At 49.5% G+C, this 14,089-nt stretch overlaps 1 protein-coding gene across 1 annotated transcript; it reads right to left on the bottom strand.

Annotated features, from left to right (window-relative positions):
• Positions 1-3,799: 3,799 nt before the first annotated feature.
• On the bottom strand, positions 3,800-5,917 carry LOC125543166 (B-box zinc finger protein 22-like). The gene is made up of 3 exons (XM_048706419.2): positions 5,612-5,917; positions 4,965-5,510; positions 3,800-4,466 (listed from the first exon to the last, which is right to left on the bottom strand). Exons 1-3 carry the CDS (start codon positions 5,807-5,809, stop codon positions 4,161-4,163), a joined length of 1,050 nt encoding a protein of 349 aa, XP_048562376.2. The 5' UTR covers positions 5,810-5,917; the 3' UTR covers positions 3,800-4,160.
• Positions 5,918-14,089: the final 8,172 nt, after the last annotated feature.

Here is a 14,089-nt window from a genome sequence, read left to right as displayed (position 1 = left end):
CCTATTAACCGGAGGCCCATCCCAGAATTGTTGTTTTTTGCCTGTTTTAGGGTTTCGAAGAAAATGAATATCAAACGGAGTCGAAACGGAATGAAACCTTCGGGAACGTGATTTTCTCAACGAACAAGACCCAGGAGACTTGGACCCTACATCAAGACACAAAAGAGGAGGCCAGGAGGTAGGGGGCGCGCCTACCCCCTCCCCCCCCTAGGCGCGCCCTCCACCCTCGTGGGCCCCCTGTTGCTCCACCGACGTACTCCTTCCTCCTATATATACCTACGTACCCCCAAACGATCAGATACAGAGCAAAAAACCCTAATTCCACGGCCGCAACTTTCTGTATCCATGAGATCCCATCTTGGGGCCTGTTCCAGAGCTCCGCCGGAGGGGGCATCGATCACGGAGGGCTTCTACATCAACACCATAGCCCCTCCGATGAAGTGTGAGTAGTTCACCTCAGACCTATGGGTCCATAGTTAGTAGCTAGATGGCTTCTTCTCTCTTTTTGGATGTCAATACAATGTTCTCCCCCTCTCTTGTGGAGAACTATTCGATGTAATCTTCTTTTTGCGGTGTGTTTGTTGAGACCGATGAATTGTGGGTTTATGATCAAGTCTATCTATGAACAATATTTGAATCTTCTCTGAATTCTTTTATGTATGATTGGTTATCTTTGCAAGTCTCTTCAAATTATCATTTTGGTTTGGCCTACTAGATTGATCTTTCTTGCAATGGGAGAAGTGCTTAGCTTTGGGTTCAATCTTGCGGTGTCCTTTCCCAGTGACAGTAAGGGCAGCAAGGCATGTATTGTATTGTTGCCATCGAGGATAACAAGATGGGGTTTTCATCATATTTCATGAGTTTATCCCTCTACATCATGTCATCTTGCTTAAGGGGTTACTCTGTTTTCATTAACTTAATACTCTAGATGCATGCTGGATAGCGGTCGATGAGTGGAGTAATAGTAGTAGATGCAGGCAGGAGTCGGTCTACTTGTGTCGGACGTGATGCATATATACATGATCATACCTAGATATTCTCATAACTATGCTCAATTCTGTCAATTGCTCAACAGTAATTTGTTCGCCCACTGTAGAATACTTAGCTCTCGAGAGAAGCCACTAGTGAAACCTATGGCCCCCGGGTCTATCTTCATCATATTAATCTCCTAATACTTAGTTATTTCCTTTGCTATTTACTTTGCTTTTATTTTACTTTGCATCTTTATCACAAAAATACCAAAAATATTATCTTATCATATCTATCAGATCTCACTCTCGTAAGTGGTCGTGTAGGGATTGACAGCCCCTTATCGCGTTGGTTGTGAGGATTTATTTGTTTTGTGCAGGTGCGAGGGACTTGCGCGTAGCCTCCTACTGGATTGACACCTTGGTTCTCAAAAACTGAGGAAAATACTTACGCTACTTTGCTGCATCATCTCTTCCTCTTCGGAGAAAACCAACACAGTACTCAAGAGGTAGCATATGTTTGGTACTTCATTGGTTTGGATCGCGATTAGATCGTAATGAGTACGACTACATCAACCGCCTGATATATGCTTCCGCTTAGCGGTCTACTAGGGTACATAGACACACTCTCCCCTCTCGTTTATATGTTTCTCCTAGATAGATCTTTGGTGTTCGTAGGATTTTTTTTTATTTTCATCCTTCGTTCCCCAACACATTTACACTTGCACTAAGACTAAAGTCAGAACTGAGTTACAATACTTTTTCCGATAAAGGGCGCTTTATTACTTAAAAGATTTAAGTATTACACCCGACCTCTGTATAACTAAGATGCACACAGCTAAATCAAAGTCGGTCTCAAAAAGTAAAAGGATGAATTGCAAGTAGTCATGAAAAGACTATATGATGTCTAAACCGTAGGAGGGCCAATCCTAACATCATGCCACCATCCATGCCGGGTAAAAGTATCCCTCGCCGTGTTCTCCAAGCATGTACACACCTCCGTAAACAGGTCTTGATTCTTCACACATTGTAGAGATGACCATAAATGGAGCCTACCAGTACATCTGTAGATAACCTGCATAAGAGAAGTATGTTTATCATTAAACACCTTATCATTTCTACATAGCTAAAGCGACCAAATAACTGCAAGCGCTCCCGTCCTGAGAAGAATTTTAATTTGTGATCTATCACATGTAACCAGTTGGCAAATATATTAGCAACACTACGTGGAGGATACAAGCTAGAAGCTACTTGGATGATTGACCATATAAAACGAGGCAATTTGCAATGGAAAAACAAGTGTTTTATTGTTTTGTCATGATGACAAAAAACACATTGTGTAGTTCCATGTCAATTCCTCTTAATAAGGTTTGTAAGAATGACTCCTCGACGAAGATATCACATGAAGATTTTATTCCTTAGTGGTATCTTCATCTTCCAAATCTTCTTATTATTATCAACTGGCGCATCCGACTGGATCAGAGCACTATACATAGAGTCCACCGTGAATTTACCATTCACATGTAGGTTCCATCGAAATTCATCGATTCCTTGTGACAACTGTACCGTGAATAGTCTCAGTAACAAAGTGTTACACGATACAAGTCTGGGGACACTTAAATCTCTTCTGAACGTCACATTTGGCGGAAAGGATTCCAGAACTGCCGCGACAGTATCACATTTGTGACGCACAATATTGTATAGAGTCGGATATTGTTCTCGAAGTGTAGCATTGCCTTGCCACTTATCCTCCCAAAATCTAATTTCTGATCCGTCTTTAATAGCAAAGGATCCATAGCGGAAGAAGTATTTCTTCGTACCATTAGACCAGCCCGAAAGTGCGAGTCCCTAGGCTTCCAATATACTTCAGACACCGCCTTTGAGCCCACATATTTTCTCCTCGGGAGGGTTTGCCATACACCATTTTCCATCAGCAGTTTAAATAGCCATTTGCTGAGGAGGGTAGTATTTTTAACCTTAAGATTATGAATACCTAGCCCTCCTTGGTCTTTGGGATGGCAAACGACACTTCATTTAGTCAGTCGATATTTCTTTTTCTCACTATCTCCCTACCAAAAGAATATTGCTCGGAAATAATTCAATCTATGTAAGACTCCTTTAGGCAGTTGGAAGAAGAAAATAATATATAATACTATATTACTGAGCACTGAATTTATGAGGACCAATCTTCCATCCAGAAATAGTAATTTACCTTTCCAATTGCTTAACCTTTTTTGTAGTCTCTCCTCAACGTGTTTCCATTCAACATTTGTGAGTCTCCGACGATATATCGGTATCCCCAAATAACTGATCAAAAACTGGCCTAACCCGCAGCCAAACAAATCAGCGTATAGGTGGGCCTCGTCTTGGGCCTCGCCAAAACATACTAATTCACTTTTATGGAAATTTATTTTAAGACATGAGAGGTGCTTGAATGCTGATAAAATTAATTTCAGATTCCTTGCATTCTCTAGGTCACGCTCCATAAAGAGAATCGTATTGTCGGCATATTGCAGGATAGAAAGTCCACCATCAACAAGATGATTAACTACCCAAGATGAGTTACAGTACTTAGTAGGAATTTTAACTTCCAAGCTACCATTTGATTCAATCACAACAACCACTAACCCAACACGCAAGCACGTGTGAACGGCGATCGCTTCCAAAGTCAGAACAATTAGTGCAAAACAGAGCTCAACGCCCTCAATTAACAAAAGTCAACAAAAGGTACACAGCGTTTACAGATCGAGCTGATACATCACATAATGATCCTGCTGACAGCCCAACAGAAGACACTCCAGTGTGACCGTGATCGAAGGAAACAAATCGTGTGTTCCAAACTTCCAGCACCATTGCACTCTCACTGTTTTTATTATTTTTCCTTAGTTTTTACCACTGTTTTTGTTTAACATCCCGAGCTAAACTCACAACTACACAAGCAACGTTGCACAACCCCGTAATTAACAACTAATCAGTCCCAGTCCCAGTCCCAGAGCTATTGCAGATCTGCGGTATATGTGGATCATAGTATCATACTAACCACTAGCCCACCATCTATTATTAGCACTAGCATCATCTCCTTCAGTCTTCTCTTCTGCACGCTAGTTTCAGCTTCCATGCACACGATCGATCTGTAATCTAGTGCCGACACGACCTGATCGACCGACGACGAGCGTCTCCCCTGTTGCCATGTTAACATCGCCGCCGGCGCTTGAGCTGCTGATCGGCGCCGGCCGCGAAGCACCGGAAGGGGTTCTCCGGGGAGCAGATGTCCGGCACGAACACGGCCGCGCTATCGGCGGCAGAGCCGTAACGCGGGTCTCCCTGCCAGTGGAGGCCTGAGGCCGTGGGCGGGGAGGGGAGCTCCGGCATGGTCGACCTCGACCACTGGACCTCCGGCACCTGGCCGAAGAAATCTTGCGCGTTCTGGGCGGCGTTGCCGGAGGAGGAGGACGACAACGATCGGCGGTTCGGCGAGCTGAGCTTCCCGCTGTCGGCCTGCAAATGGATCGCCACTGTTAGGTTACCGGACCAGCTATGCTATATACTGGAGTGAGCTGTTCCGACATAGATCGATCGTTCAGTCACATGTTTTTTGTGTTCAGAATCATGTCAATTGTGAAATATCTTGTGCGATGTATCACTGCATGTTTTAAGCTGGAAATTTCCGGTGAAAGTACGATTATATGACATGATTAACCAGACCTGACTCTGGATTAACGTTCCAGGATGCAGATCAGATAAATTAGTACTTGATTCGAGATCATGAGACAGGTCACCAGAATTACTGGCCAGCGTTCAGAACTCGTACTGCTACTGCAATCTTGGATTAATTTCCTGAGCAGTTGAGCTCACAAACTGTTATCATATCACGTTGAATTGCTATTTTAGTACTTGAAGTGAGTTTCTCCCCTGATGATAAAGTAACTTGGAGTAACTGCCAAGTGCTATTCGAATTACTAATTCAAATTTGGTTCTGGGTGAGTTAGTACTGACCTTGGACGTGCCATTTTCGGCGAATCCGAAGCCCGAGTTGAACTCGGTGAACCCGAAGAACTCGTCCAGCGGCCAGTCCGGCATGCTCCCGCCAAAAAGTGCTGCGCTCGCCGCCGTGACGGCCACCCGGGGGCTCTTCTTCGGAGGGGCTTTGATTACCTCCGGCTCCGCGGGCCTCATCGCCGGGGTAGCGCTGCCGAACTGCTCATCGATGACAGACCAGTCGGGCAAGTTCCCGGTGATGCCGACGTCCGAGCCGGCCGCCCAGTCGATGTCTCCGTCGCTGTAGAGCGGCGTTGGGCTCCTCTTCCGGTGGCACATCGGCGGTGGCAGGGGAGCCGACGAGGCGTTGTTGGGCGGTTGCGGCTCCGGCTCCGGCTCCGGAACTGATTCTTCTTGTTCGTCGGGCTCGAGGCCGACCTGGACGCCTGTGAGGAGGAACCTCCGGTGCGCGGAGACGAAGGCGTTGGCGGTGTGCACGGCGACGTCGCAGCTCCGGCAGAGCAGCGCGCGGTCCTCCACGCAGAAGAAGTAGGCGTGGCCCTCCTGTCGTAGCAGAAACAGAGGACGTACTCGTCAGATACCGGCCGGGGCAAAAAGATGTGCCAAGATTAGCGGAAGGGCGAGAGAGCAACAAATCCAAGCACCTGGCATATGTCGCAGTTCGGCGCGGACACGGCGGGCGGGTTGGATGCGGCGGAGAGGAGGGGTAGGCGGTGGTGCTTGCCGGCGAGGCGGTTGGCGGCGTGCACGTCGCGGTCGCAGCGCGCGCAGAGGGCGGCCTCGTCGGCGCAGCAGACCACGCGCGCCTCGGCCGCCTCGCACGCAGAGCAGAGGACCTTCATCGATCGATTGATCCGATCACTGCACGATCGTCCGCGTGGAGGGCCGCGGGGAGGTAGGAGAGGAGAGCGGGGCTTGGCAGTGAGGTTGTGGGTGGGAGGGGGGTGGGAAGCGGTGCGGTTTTGTCCCCGCCGGTTGGTGACTCGACGCGCACGAGTTCGTACAGGGCGAGGCGCCGTGCAGTGCGCGTGGCGGATGGGCGGCCGGACGGGTGGGTGGGAGGTGAGGTGGGGCGAGGCTGTTGGCAGCGCGGGATATTTTGATGGACGCCGCGGCCGCAGACGCTGACGCCGGGGGCACAGATCACATGGGACAGAGTGTGACATGGATGGCCGGCTGGCTGGCGCGCGGGAAGATCGGGATTGACTCATTCAGTCGGGGGAGTGACCAGGCGCGGCGGGCCCGCGGCCGTGGAGACGTCGCGGCCGGACCCGATTCGCCCACGCGCGCCGTGCCCACCGCTTGACTTGCCCGCTCGACCCTCTTTACATGCAGGCGGCTCTGTAAGAGGCATTTGGTCGTGTGAGGCCTTTTACAGGGCCCGGTCTTACAGCTCGTAGCTTCGGTGACGGCCAGGTGAATGGCTGACTGGTCTCTGTCGCTGTGTCGATCGTCCTCGGTTCTTATTCTGGACCCATAGCGAACGTTTGTTAGGAGGAGTGGCATTTTCGAACTATTTCGCTGCCAGTTTTAGTGTGAGGGATGGCAGTTTTTCTAAAGTGACACGACAGTTTTAGTGAGAAAAGATATAATTCTTTTGTCTAAAACCGTATCTTCTCTTGGAACTAAACCTGCCATTAAAAGGGTTTGTATGCCATCCCTCTCCCAGCGAATGTCAGCATGAAAGATTTTCGTTTTTACGCGAAAGCTAACTTGCGACCAATCGCTGAGAGCTTGATGGCAAGCGAACAGTTTACCTAACGGTTTTAGGTCATAAGGAAGGTTTTTCTGTGGCAGTTTTTAGCTATTCTGATCGTAATTTTTCCTTCCTAATAGAAATCGCCATGGCCTTTCTGAGAAAAGTGCCATAATAAGCTATGAAAAATGTTAGGCAAAATATTCGCACATGTCATCTTACCTCACGACCATTCGGTGGATATGGTTTTTTTTCATATAAAGAAGAGACGCCTGCTAAGAGCATCTCAAGCGCCGACTCTCAAACCGCCCGCATCCGTTCAAACTGCGAAGCCATTCAATGCAGGTCTGTATCGGTCCGCGCCACGGTTCAGACGTCCTTTCTCTCGCAAACCAAAGACAAATGTGAGGACTTTACGGACGTCCACACTGCTCTCCCAAGCCCGCTTTTGACCACACTGGTCCACCAAAAATCCTCCACTATCTCTCCCGCGCTTTTCATCGAATGCCCACGCCACTTGCCGCGCCGCATTCATGCCACCCCAGAGCATGTAGTGGTCCACACTGATGCATGTGATTTGACCGGCCAGGAAGGCGGTGCAGACAGACGCGACCTCTCGGGCGTCGCCGCTTCAATGCGGACACCGCGTCCCGAGGAATCAACTCCTGTCGCTGCGCCACATTGAAGCGAGCTGACCACTCCAACTGGCTTGGCCGCGGCTATTTCAGCCATGCACCAGCGACGCACAGATCCACACTCCCCCTCCCGAGCACCACATAGTCCTCCTCCCCCTCGTCGAGCCCATCCTCCTCTCCGAGCCCAGCGGCGATGCCCAAGTACTGGTTCTCCGCCCCGGCAGGCGACGCCAGTGGAAGTTCTTCATCAGGCGAATCCTGGCGTCGCTGCCCTTGCTTACCGGGGTCATCTCCATCCACGGCAGTGGGCTCCTCTGGAGGACCAGCCACAATAGCAGCCCCGTCTCCTCTCGAAGGCGGTTTTCGTCCGTCAGATGGAGATCGCACTCCATCAGACGGGCCCGGCACCACCATTGCCGACACGTGTGAACGAGGAGCTACCGTCCTCGCTGCAGGTCCATGTTAAGCGGGACCGGCATCATCACTCTGCAGGTAAAGGACGAGCCGACGTCCCGCCCCGCAACCGCGGCCTCCACATTAGCGGTCGCATGAGGCAAGAGCTGGCGTCCCCCCAGCGCCTCCACCGTGTGAAGGACGAGCCGGCGTCATCCCCGCCGCACAGCCACTATGCGCGCATCGGCGGGCCATCGTCGCCACCGCTGCCCAATAAAGGAGGAGCTACTGCCCGCGATTGCCAAGATGTGTGGCCATATCCTCCACTACCTCAGAGGTAGCGGTTATAGTGGCACCTCTGGCTCTCGGGCCGTGGTATCCGAGGTCGAGCGCACGGTGCGGCAGCGGGCGAGGTATGACCATCGCAGTGCCGGTCACCGTTCTGCGTTAGGCAAGACGGACCTAGCATCAGAATGGGTCCGCAAATGACCCAGACCTCGCCGTGGCATGGGCGCTCGACCGCTCTGTCATCACTACGGAGATGACCGCTAGGCCGCGCCGCCGATGCCGCCTTGGCGGCGAGCTCACTAAGATTGGTGTCGTGGTTTTGTTATGGCAGATGTCCTCGTCGAAGAACTTAACTATGAGGCCATTGCTGCTAGGTGAAAGCTTGAACGGGGTTGATTGAAAACGAGAGACCCGAGTTACCCAGGTTCGGCCCCTTATGGAGGTAAAAACCTACTCCTATTTGATTGTTAAAGATGATGATGATCTCGATTATAAGGGTGCTCTTTCGCTACTTAACTTTCGAAAGATTCTAATCCTTCTTTAAGTCCCATGAACCACCCCCCCCCTTTTTATAATAGTCCGGGTCCATAGTTTACAGTAGATTCTGAGTCGTACCCAAACATGAATTCTACTCTAAGTCTTGTTGACCTTCCTTGTCTCCCAAGTTGGTAAACTTCTTGGATCTTGAACTTGTTTTTAAGCCGGCCCGGACGGATCCTTCCAAGCCGGGTCTTCCTTCCAGGCCCATAGTTCAATCCACTTATGTGTTAATCAGCATGAACGCTCTTGGGAACCGGCGGATAATACCCAGGCCGGGTTTGAACTTCCATGACAGGACCGGGTTCCCTAACGCCGGGTCTCAGCCGCGGGGAATATCCCCAACAATCAGCGAGGAGTGGTTGCTTAGCTATTGCTCCGCTAACAGCGGCAGGGGCAAGGCCACCACCAGCGCCTTCTGCGGTGGTCAAGGTGGCCCTTCGCACCGCGCAACAGGAGGCAGAGCGGCTCCTCGGCGAGCACCAAACGGCCGTCGGACAAGGCTGCCATGGCCCTCCGGCATCCTTGCGTCACTGGACGGAGGACGACGACGATGGCATGGACGTCGATAATGATGCGGCAGGACAGGGCGGCCACGCTTACGAGAAGATCGACCGACATAGGGTTTAGTTTTTTTTATAGTTTTTAGTAAAACAATCGAAATACCGTTCATTTATGTAAAAATTATATCCGAATTTGAATGAAATCCGTCCAGTTTGAACGAATTTCGTCCGGTTTGTTCGCATTGTTGGGCGGATGTATGCGGGGACCGTTCGATGACGGCATCACGCATCCATGTCCGCGGACGAATGCGGGAGAAAATTTACGGGTAACCCTTGGAGATGCCCTAACTGCTACCAATTGACTGTTGCAAAAATAAAAACGCTACGCTGTTCCACACAAATCCACGGGACAAACCGGGAACTGCGTAGTACTACTAGCATCGTATAATCCTAGATCTTGGGAATCAAACGGAAGGTGCCTATCTTGGTTGCATCGATGCATTGCGGCTAGCGGGGGACCGGGTGACCACCCAGCCGGCCACGGCTATCCAGATAACCCGGCTGGTCCTACACGGTGCGGCATGGGCATGGCCAGCCACTACATGCCCAACTAGCTAGTTTCGGGCCAACTAGCATCCAATAATGCGGCGCCTTCCCTTTCGTGGCCCCCATTCCACTTATGGTCTAGTTTTGGGAATTTGCCGGTGCTCATGCAATGCATTTATATGTGCATGCATGTGTGGCATCTTTTCCTTGTGGGCAGATGATATGTATGTGGATATATAGATATGTTCTTTCCACATGAGATATTTAGACAGTTATTTCACCTTTGTGTGAAAAGATTTATTTCAATTTTTCCCTCCTCAAAGAAAGGAGTAAAAAGTGTTAACTATATTTGGTGTACATAGTGTGCCTGTTTTATGGTTAATAACTTTACGAAAAAGGGTTTCCCCCCGCTTTATATTATAAAGCATACCACCAAGCATCCAACACAAGAGTTTCAAGTACAATAAGTCATAGAATCATGCTGGGGGCACAGCAAGACAAGCCCCAAATTAGACTACTAGGAGACGCTAATCTGGCTCGGGAGGGGGCGGAGGAGGCGGCGGGGGAGGAGCAAAAGACGCAGCCGAGGCGCGAAGACCCGCCATGATATTGTCAATGACGCCTCGATCGCTCTGCTTACTAAGCGGTCTCCAGAGCTGCAAGAAGCCACACATTTTGTAGATCACATCAGTCACACGGGACGGAATCACTCGTTCGATGACTAATTTATTGCGGGTGCACCAAAGGGACCAGGCAAGGGTACCTAGCGCGACCCAAATAGGGGTGCGCCTAGTCCCGGGGAGCCGGAGGACCTCCCCGAACAAATCCGGGAGGTTGTCATGGCACCATGTGCCCCCAACTACCTCCCGGAAGCAGCTCCATAAGAACTGCGCTGCCGGGCACCGGAAGAAGATGTGGTTGCAATCTTCCGGTACCAGACAAATGGGGCATAGAACATCCCTAGGTCCATTACGCTTACGGACCTCAGTGCCTGAAGGGAGGCGTCCTCTAACCCATTGCCATAAAAATATGCGGATCTTTAGGGGGAGTTTGATCTCCTAGAGCACCGTGAGCTCCACTGGACCAGGAGTAGGCACAATCACCTGGTACAGGGATCTAGTCGAAAATCTGTCGCTTGGCTCAAGGTGCCAGGAGAGCGAATCCGGTTCGAGAGAAGGAGGATGAAGGGCAATGCATTCAAGTAATTCATCCCATTGCGAGAGTTCGATCGCCCCGAAGGTGCGGCGGAAGGCAATCGCGCCTAGGTTCTCTAGTGCCGCGGCCACAGAGATCTGTGGGCGAACACAAATAGAGAATAGAGCGTAAAAACGCTCTGCAAAGGGGCGGGGTCCCGCCCATCTATCCAGCCAAAAAAGGGTGGCAGTCCCAGAGCCTATCTGGATGGAGGTCCCAATGCGCAGAACCGGTAACAAAGACATCACCGATTGCCAGAATTGGGAGCCTCCAGACCTAGAGGCAAACACTAATGGTTGCCCGCGAAGGTACTTCCCACATATAATCTGAAGCCACAGGCCGCTCTCCTCAGTCTGGATCCGCCAAAGCCATTTGGACAGGAGGGCAATGTTCATACGCTTGGAGGAGATGACCCCCAAGCCTCCTTGGTCCTTAGGTTTGCAGATCTTAGACCATTTGACCATATGGTACTTCTGCTTATTGTTCTCTCCCGCCCAAAAAAAGCGGGAGAGTAGTTTGGTAACTTCCTGATGAAGGGATTCATGTAGGCTATAGAATCCCATGATATACATCAGTAGGCTAATAAGGGAGGAGTTCATTAGAATCACTCAAACGGCTTTAGAAAGCCATCTCCCTTGCCAAGGCTCCATTCTAGGTTGGAGCTTGGCGACTATTGGACGGAAATCCTTTTCCAGGAGTCGTGCATCACTAAGGGGCATGCCAAGATAAGTCATCGGGAAGGAACCCAAGCGGCAGTTCAAACGATTGGCAATCCGCTGGGCCTCCCCTTGGGAATATCCCATGACCATTACCTCGCTCTTGGCAAAATTTATTTTGAGGCCAGACATTTCCTGGAAGCAGAGGAGGAGGAATTTGAGGTTCTGAATATCCTCATCAGATCCCTCCACCATCATAATGGTGTCGTCTGCATATTGGAGATGGGTCAAACCCCCAGTTGTCACCAAATGAGAGCAAACCCCTCTAATGTGACCTGCATGCTTGGCCAAGTCCAGAATCGAGGCCAGCGCATCAACCACAAGGTTGAATAAGAATGGGGAGATCGGGTCTCCCTGCCGGACCCCTTGGCCAGTCATGAAGTAAGGGCCAACCTCCCCATTGATGTTAATAGCCGTCCGACCACTCGTAACTAATTGCATCACCCGGGCTACCCAGTGAGGGTCAAAGCCATGTTTCAGCAACACTTCCCGAAGGAAGGACCAGTGAACAATATCGTAGGCTTTATGAAAATCGATCTTGAAAAAGACCGCACGGAGGTGTTTGCTCTTAACCTCATGGATAATCTCATGGAGGGCAAGGATCCCATCTAAGGTATATCTCCCTTTTGTGAAGGCCGACTGGTTCGGATGATGAATCCGGGGAGCAATAAGGGCCGCCCTAGTGGTGTACCCTTTAGCGAGGATCCGAAATATCACATTGAGAACTGTGATGGGATAGAATTGTCTAATGTCTGCCGCTCCCGGTACATTGGGAATCAAGGAGATAACCCCATAGTTAAGTCGGGACATGTCTAGGGTACCCCTAGAGAACTCGCTAAACAGATCGAGGATGATATCCTTGACCATCGGCCAGAAGGCCTGGAAAAAGCGAACCGGCAAGCCATCGGGGCCAGGGGCCGACATCGGGTTCATAGCCTTGACAAAGGTCTCCACTTCCGCAGCATCGAAGGGGGCTAGCAGGGTTGCATTTTCCGCGGGGGAAATCTTTTGGTCGCGTGACCAGATATGGTCGGCCAGGGCGACACCATTCTGCTGCCGTCCCTGAAATAGAGACTTGTTGATGAGGACATGACTACCTTGGATACGACCAAAAATATTGCATACATGCATATTTGTCAGGTGATTTCTAATGCAAACTATTCAATAATCTATTTATGTTATCCAGAAAAAAAATACTTCACACACTTTTGTGTTTTGTCTAATTGCAGGTGTATGGGACATTTGTACAATCCACATATGAAGATAAGGGAAAAGGAGAAGTTTATGTTGTGTTCAAAAAGTCCTCTCACGTCACTTTTGGGCCAAGAGAAGATAGAGTCCAAGTCTCTCACGTTCTGGATTCAGATTCGGACTGCACAGACATACCTGACTCAAAACGCCAACAACTTTTTCATACGGACTCCGAATTGGGTGATTCTTTTTTTGTTGGAAACTAGATTTCGTGCTCTTTCCAACCCAATTGGATTCACCTTCAAATTCGTCCGGAGCGTTGAGTTACGGACGAAACAATCTGACGTTGCAGCAGAATCCGAGTCAAACTACAAGCCCAAAGGTGTTGCATCACCTCCACTTGGGCCCATGAGCCTTGTACGACCTAGTGTTAGTTTTAGGCTGCCTTGGGACGTCCTCCCACCTCCTTGGCCGCCACCCCTTGCTCCTATATAAGTAGATCCGTCTAGTAGCTTTTTCCTTGGGATTTGTTTAGTTAAAAGTTAGCCATTGCAACTTCGTGTACTTCGTTTGTGTCCAACGACCAGACCAAGACCGCTTTCGGATCCCCACCATTATCAATGCTTCATATATATTTGTGATATTCAGATTGCTTTATCATATTCTTGCTCGTTCTTCGATTGCTTGCAGGAATAGACCTTCGTGGTCAGGCTGACCGTGCTTCCAACATCGTCAGTAACCTTAGGAGATTGGTTTAGTGGTTGCTAAGGCGCAACGTCGTGCACGTTTGTAGTCGGATCGTCAAAGTCGTCTCCACCAAATCGATAGTTATCATCTCATCGAAAGATCGGGACCCTCGCCTCTATCAAGTGGTATCAGTTTTCAGGTTGCTCGGTGAGAATTTCCAGTTTTTCTAGATTAGATTTATTTTCTTACCTATTGTCCAAGAAAAAGCCACAAAAAAGAGTTAGATCTATTCATCCTTGGTCCAAGCCAGTCTGAGCCTTTGCAATTTTCTTTTCATTGCTTGCATAGTTGAATTATCGGTTGCATCGTCGTGTCGAGTTGCTGGTCTTAGTGTCCAGTTCGTTTAGAGTTTCGAGTTCTGTTCACATTAGTCACGCCATCGCTGCATCATTATCTCTTCCGCTGTCCACCACCCATCCATCAATTTCCACCACGTGCTACCCACCATTCATTGTCATAATAATAGTTGAGATCGTTCACATCTTCGCTTGATCCAATCTGCATCTTATCTAGTTTGTTTTGGAAAGAGGGAGAAAAAAAGAAAAAAACGAGAAAAAAAGAGAAAAAAAGTCAGAGAAAAAAAGGAGAGAAAGAAAAAGTGTGAGGAAAAAAAAGAGAGAAGAAAAAAAAACTAAATTCGGATCTTTTTAGACTCAATCTCGTAGTTGAATTCGGA

Source organism: Triticum urartu, chromosome 3A (assembly GCF_056163025.1).
Source record: "Triticum urartu cultivar PI428250 chromosome 3A, HENAU_Tu73, whole genome shotgun sequence".
NCBI classification, from domain to species: Eukaryota; Viridiplantae; Streptophyta; class Magnoliopsida; order Poales; family Poaceae; genus Triticum; species Triticum urartu.
This window is presented reverse-complemented; position numbering and strand designations above follow the sequence as displayed.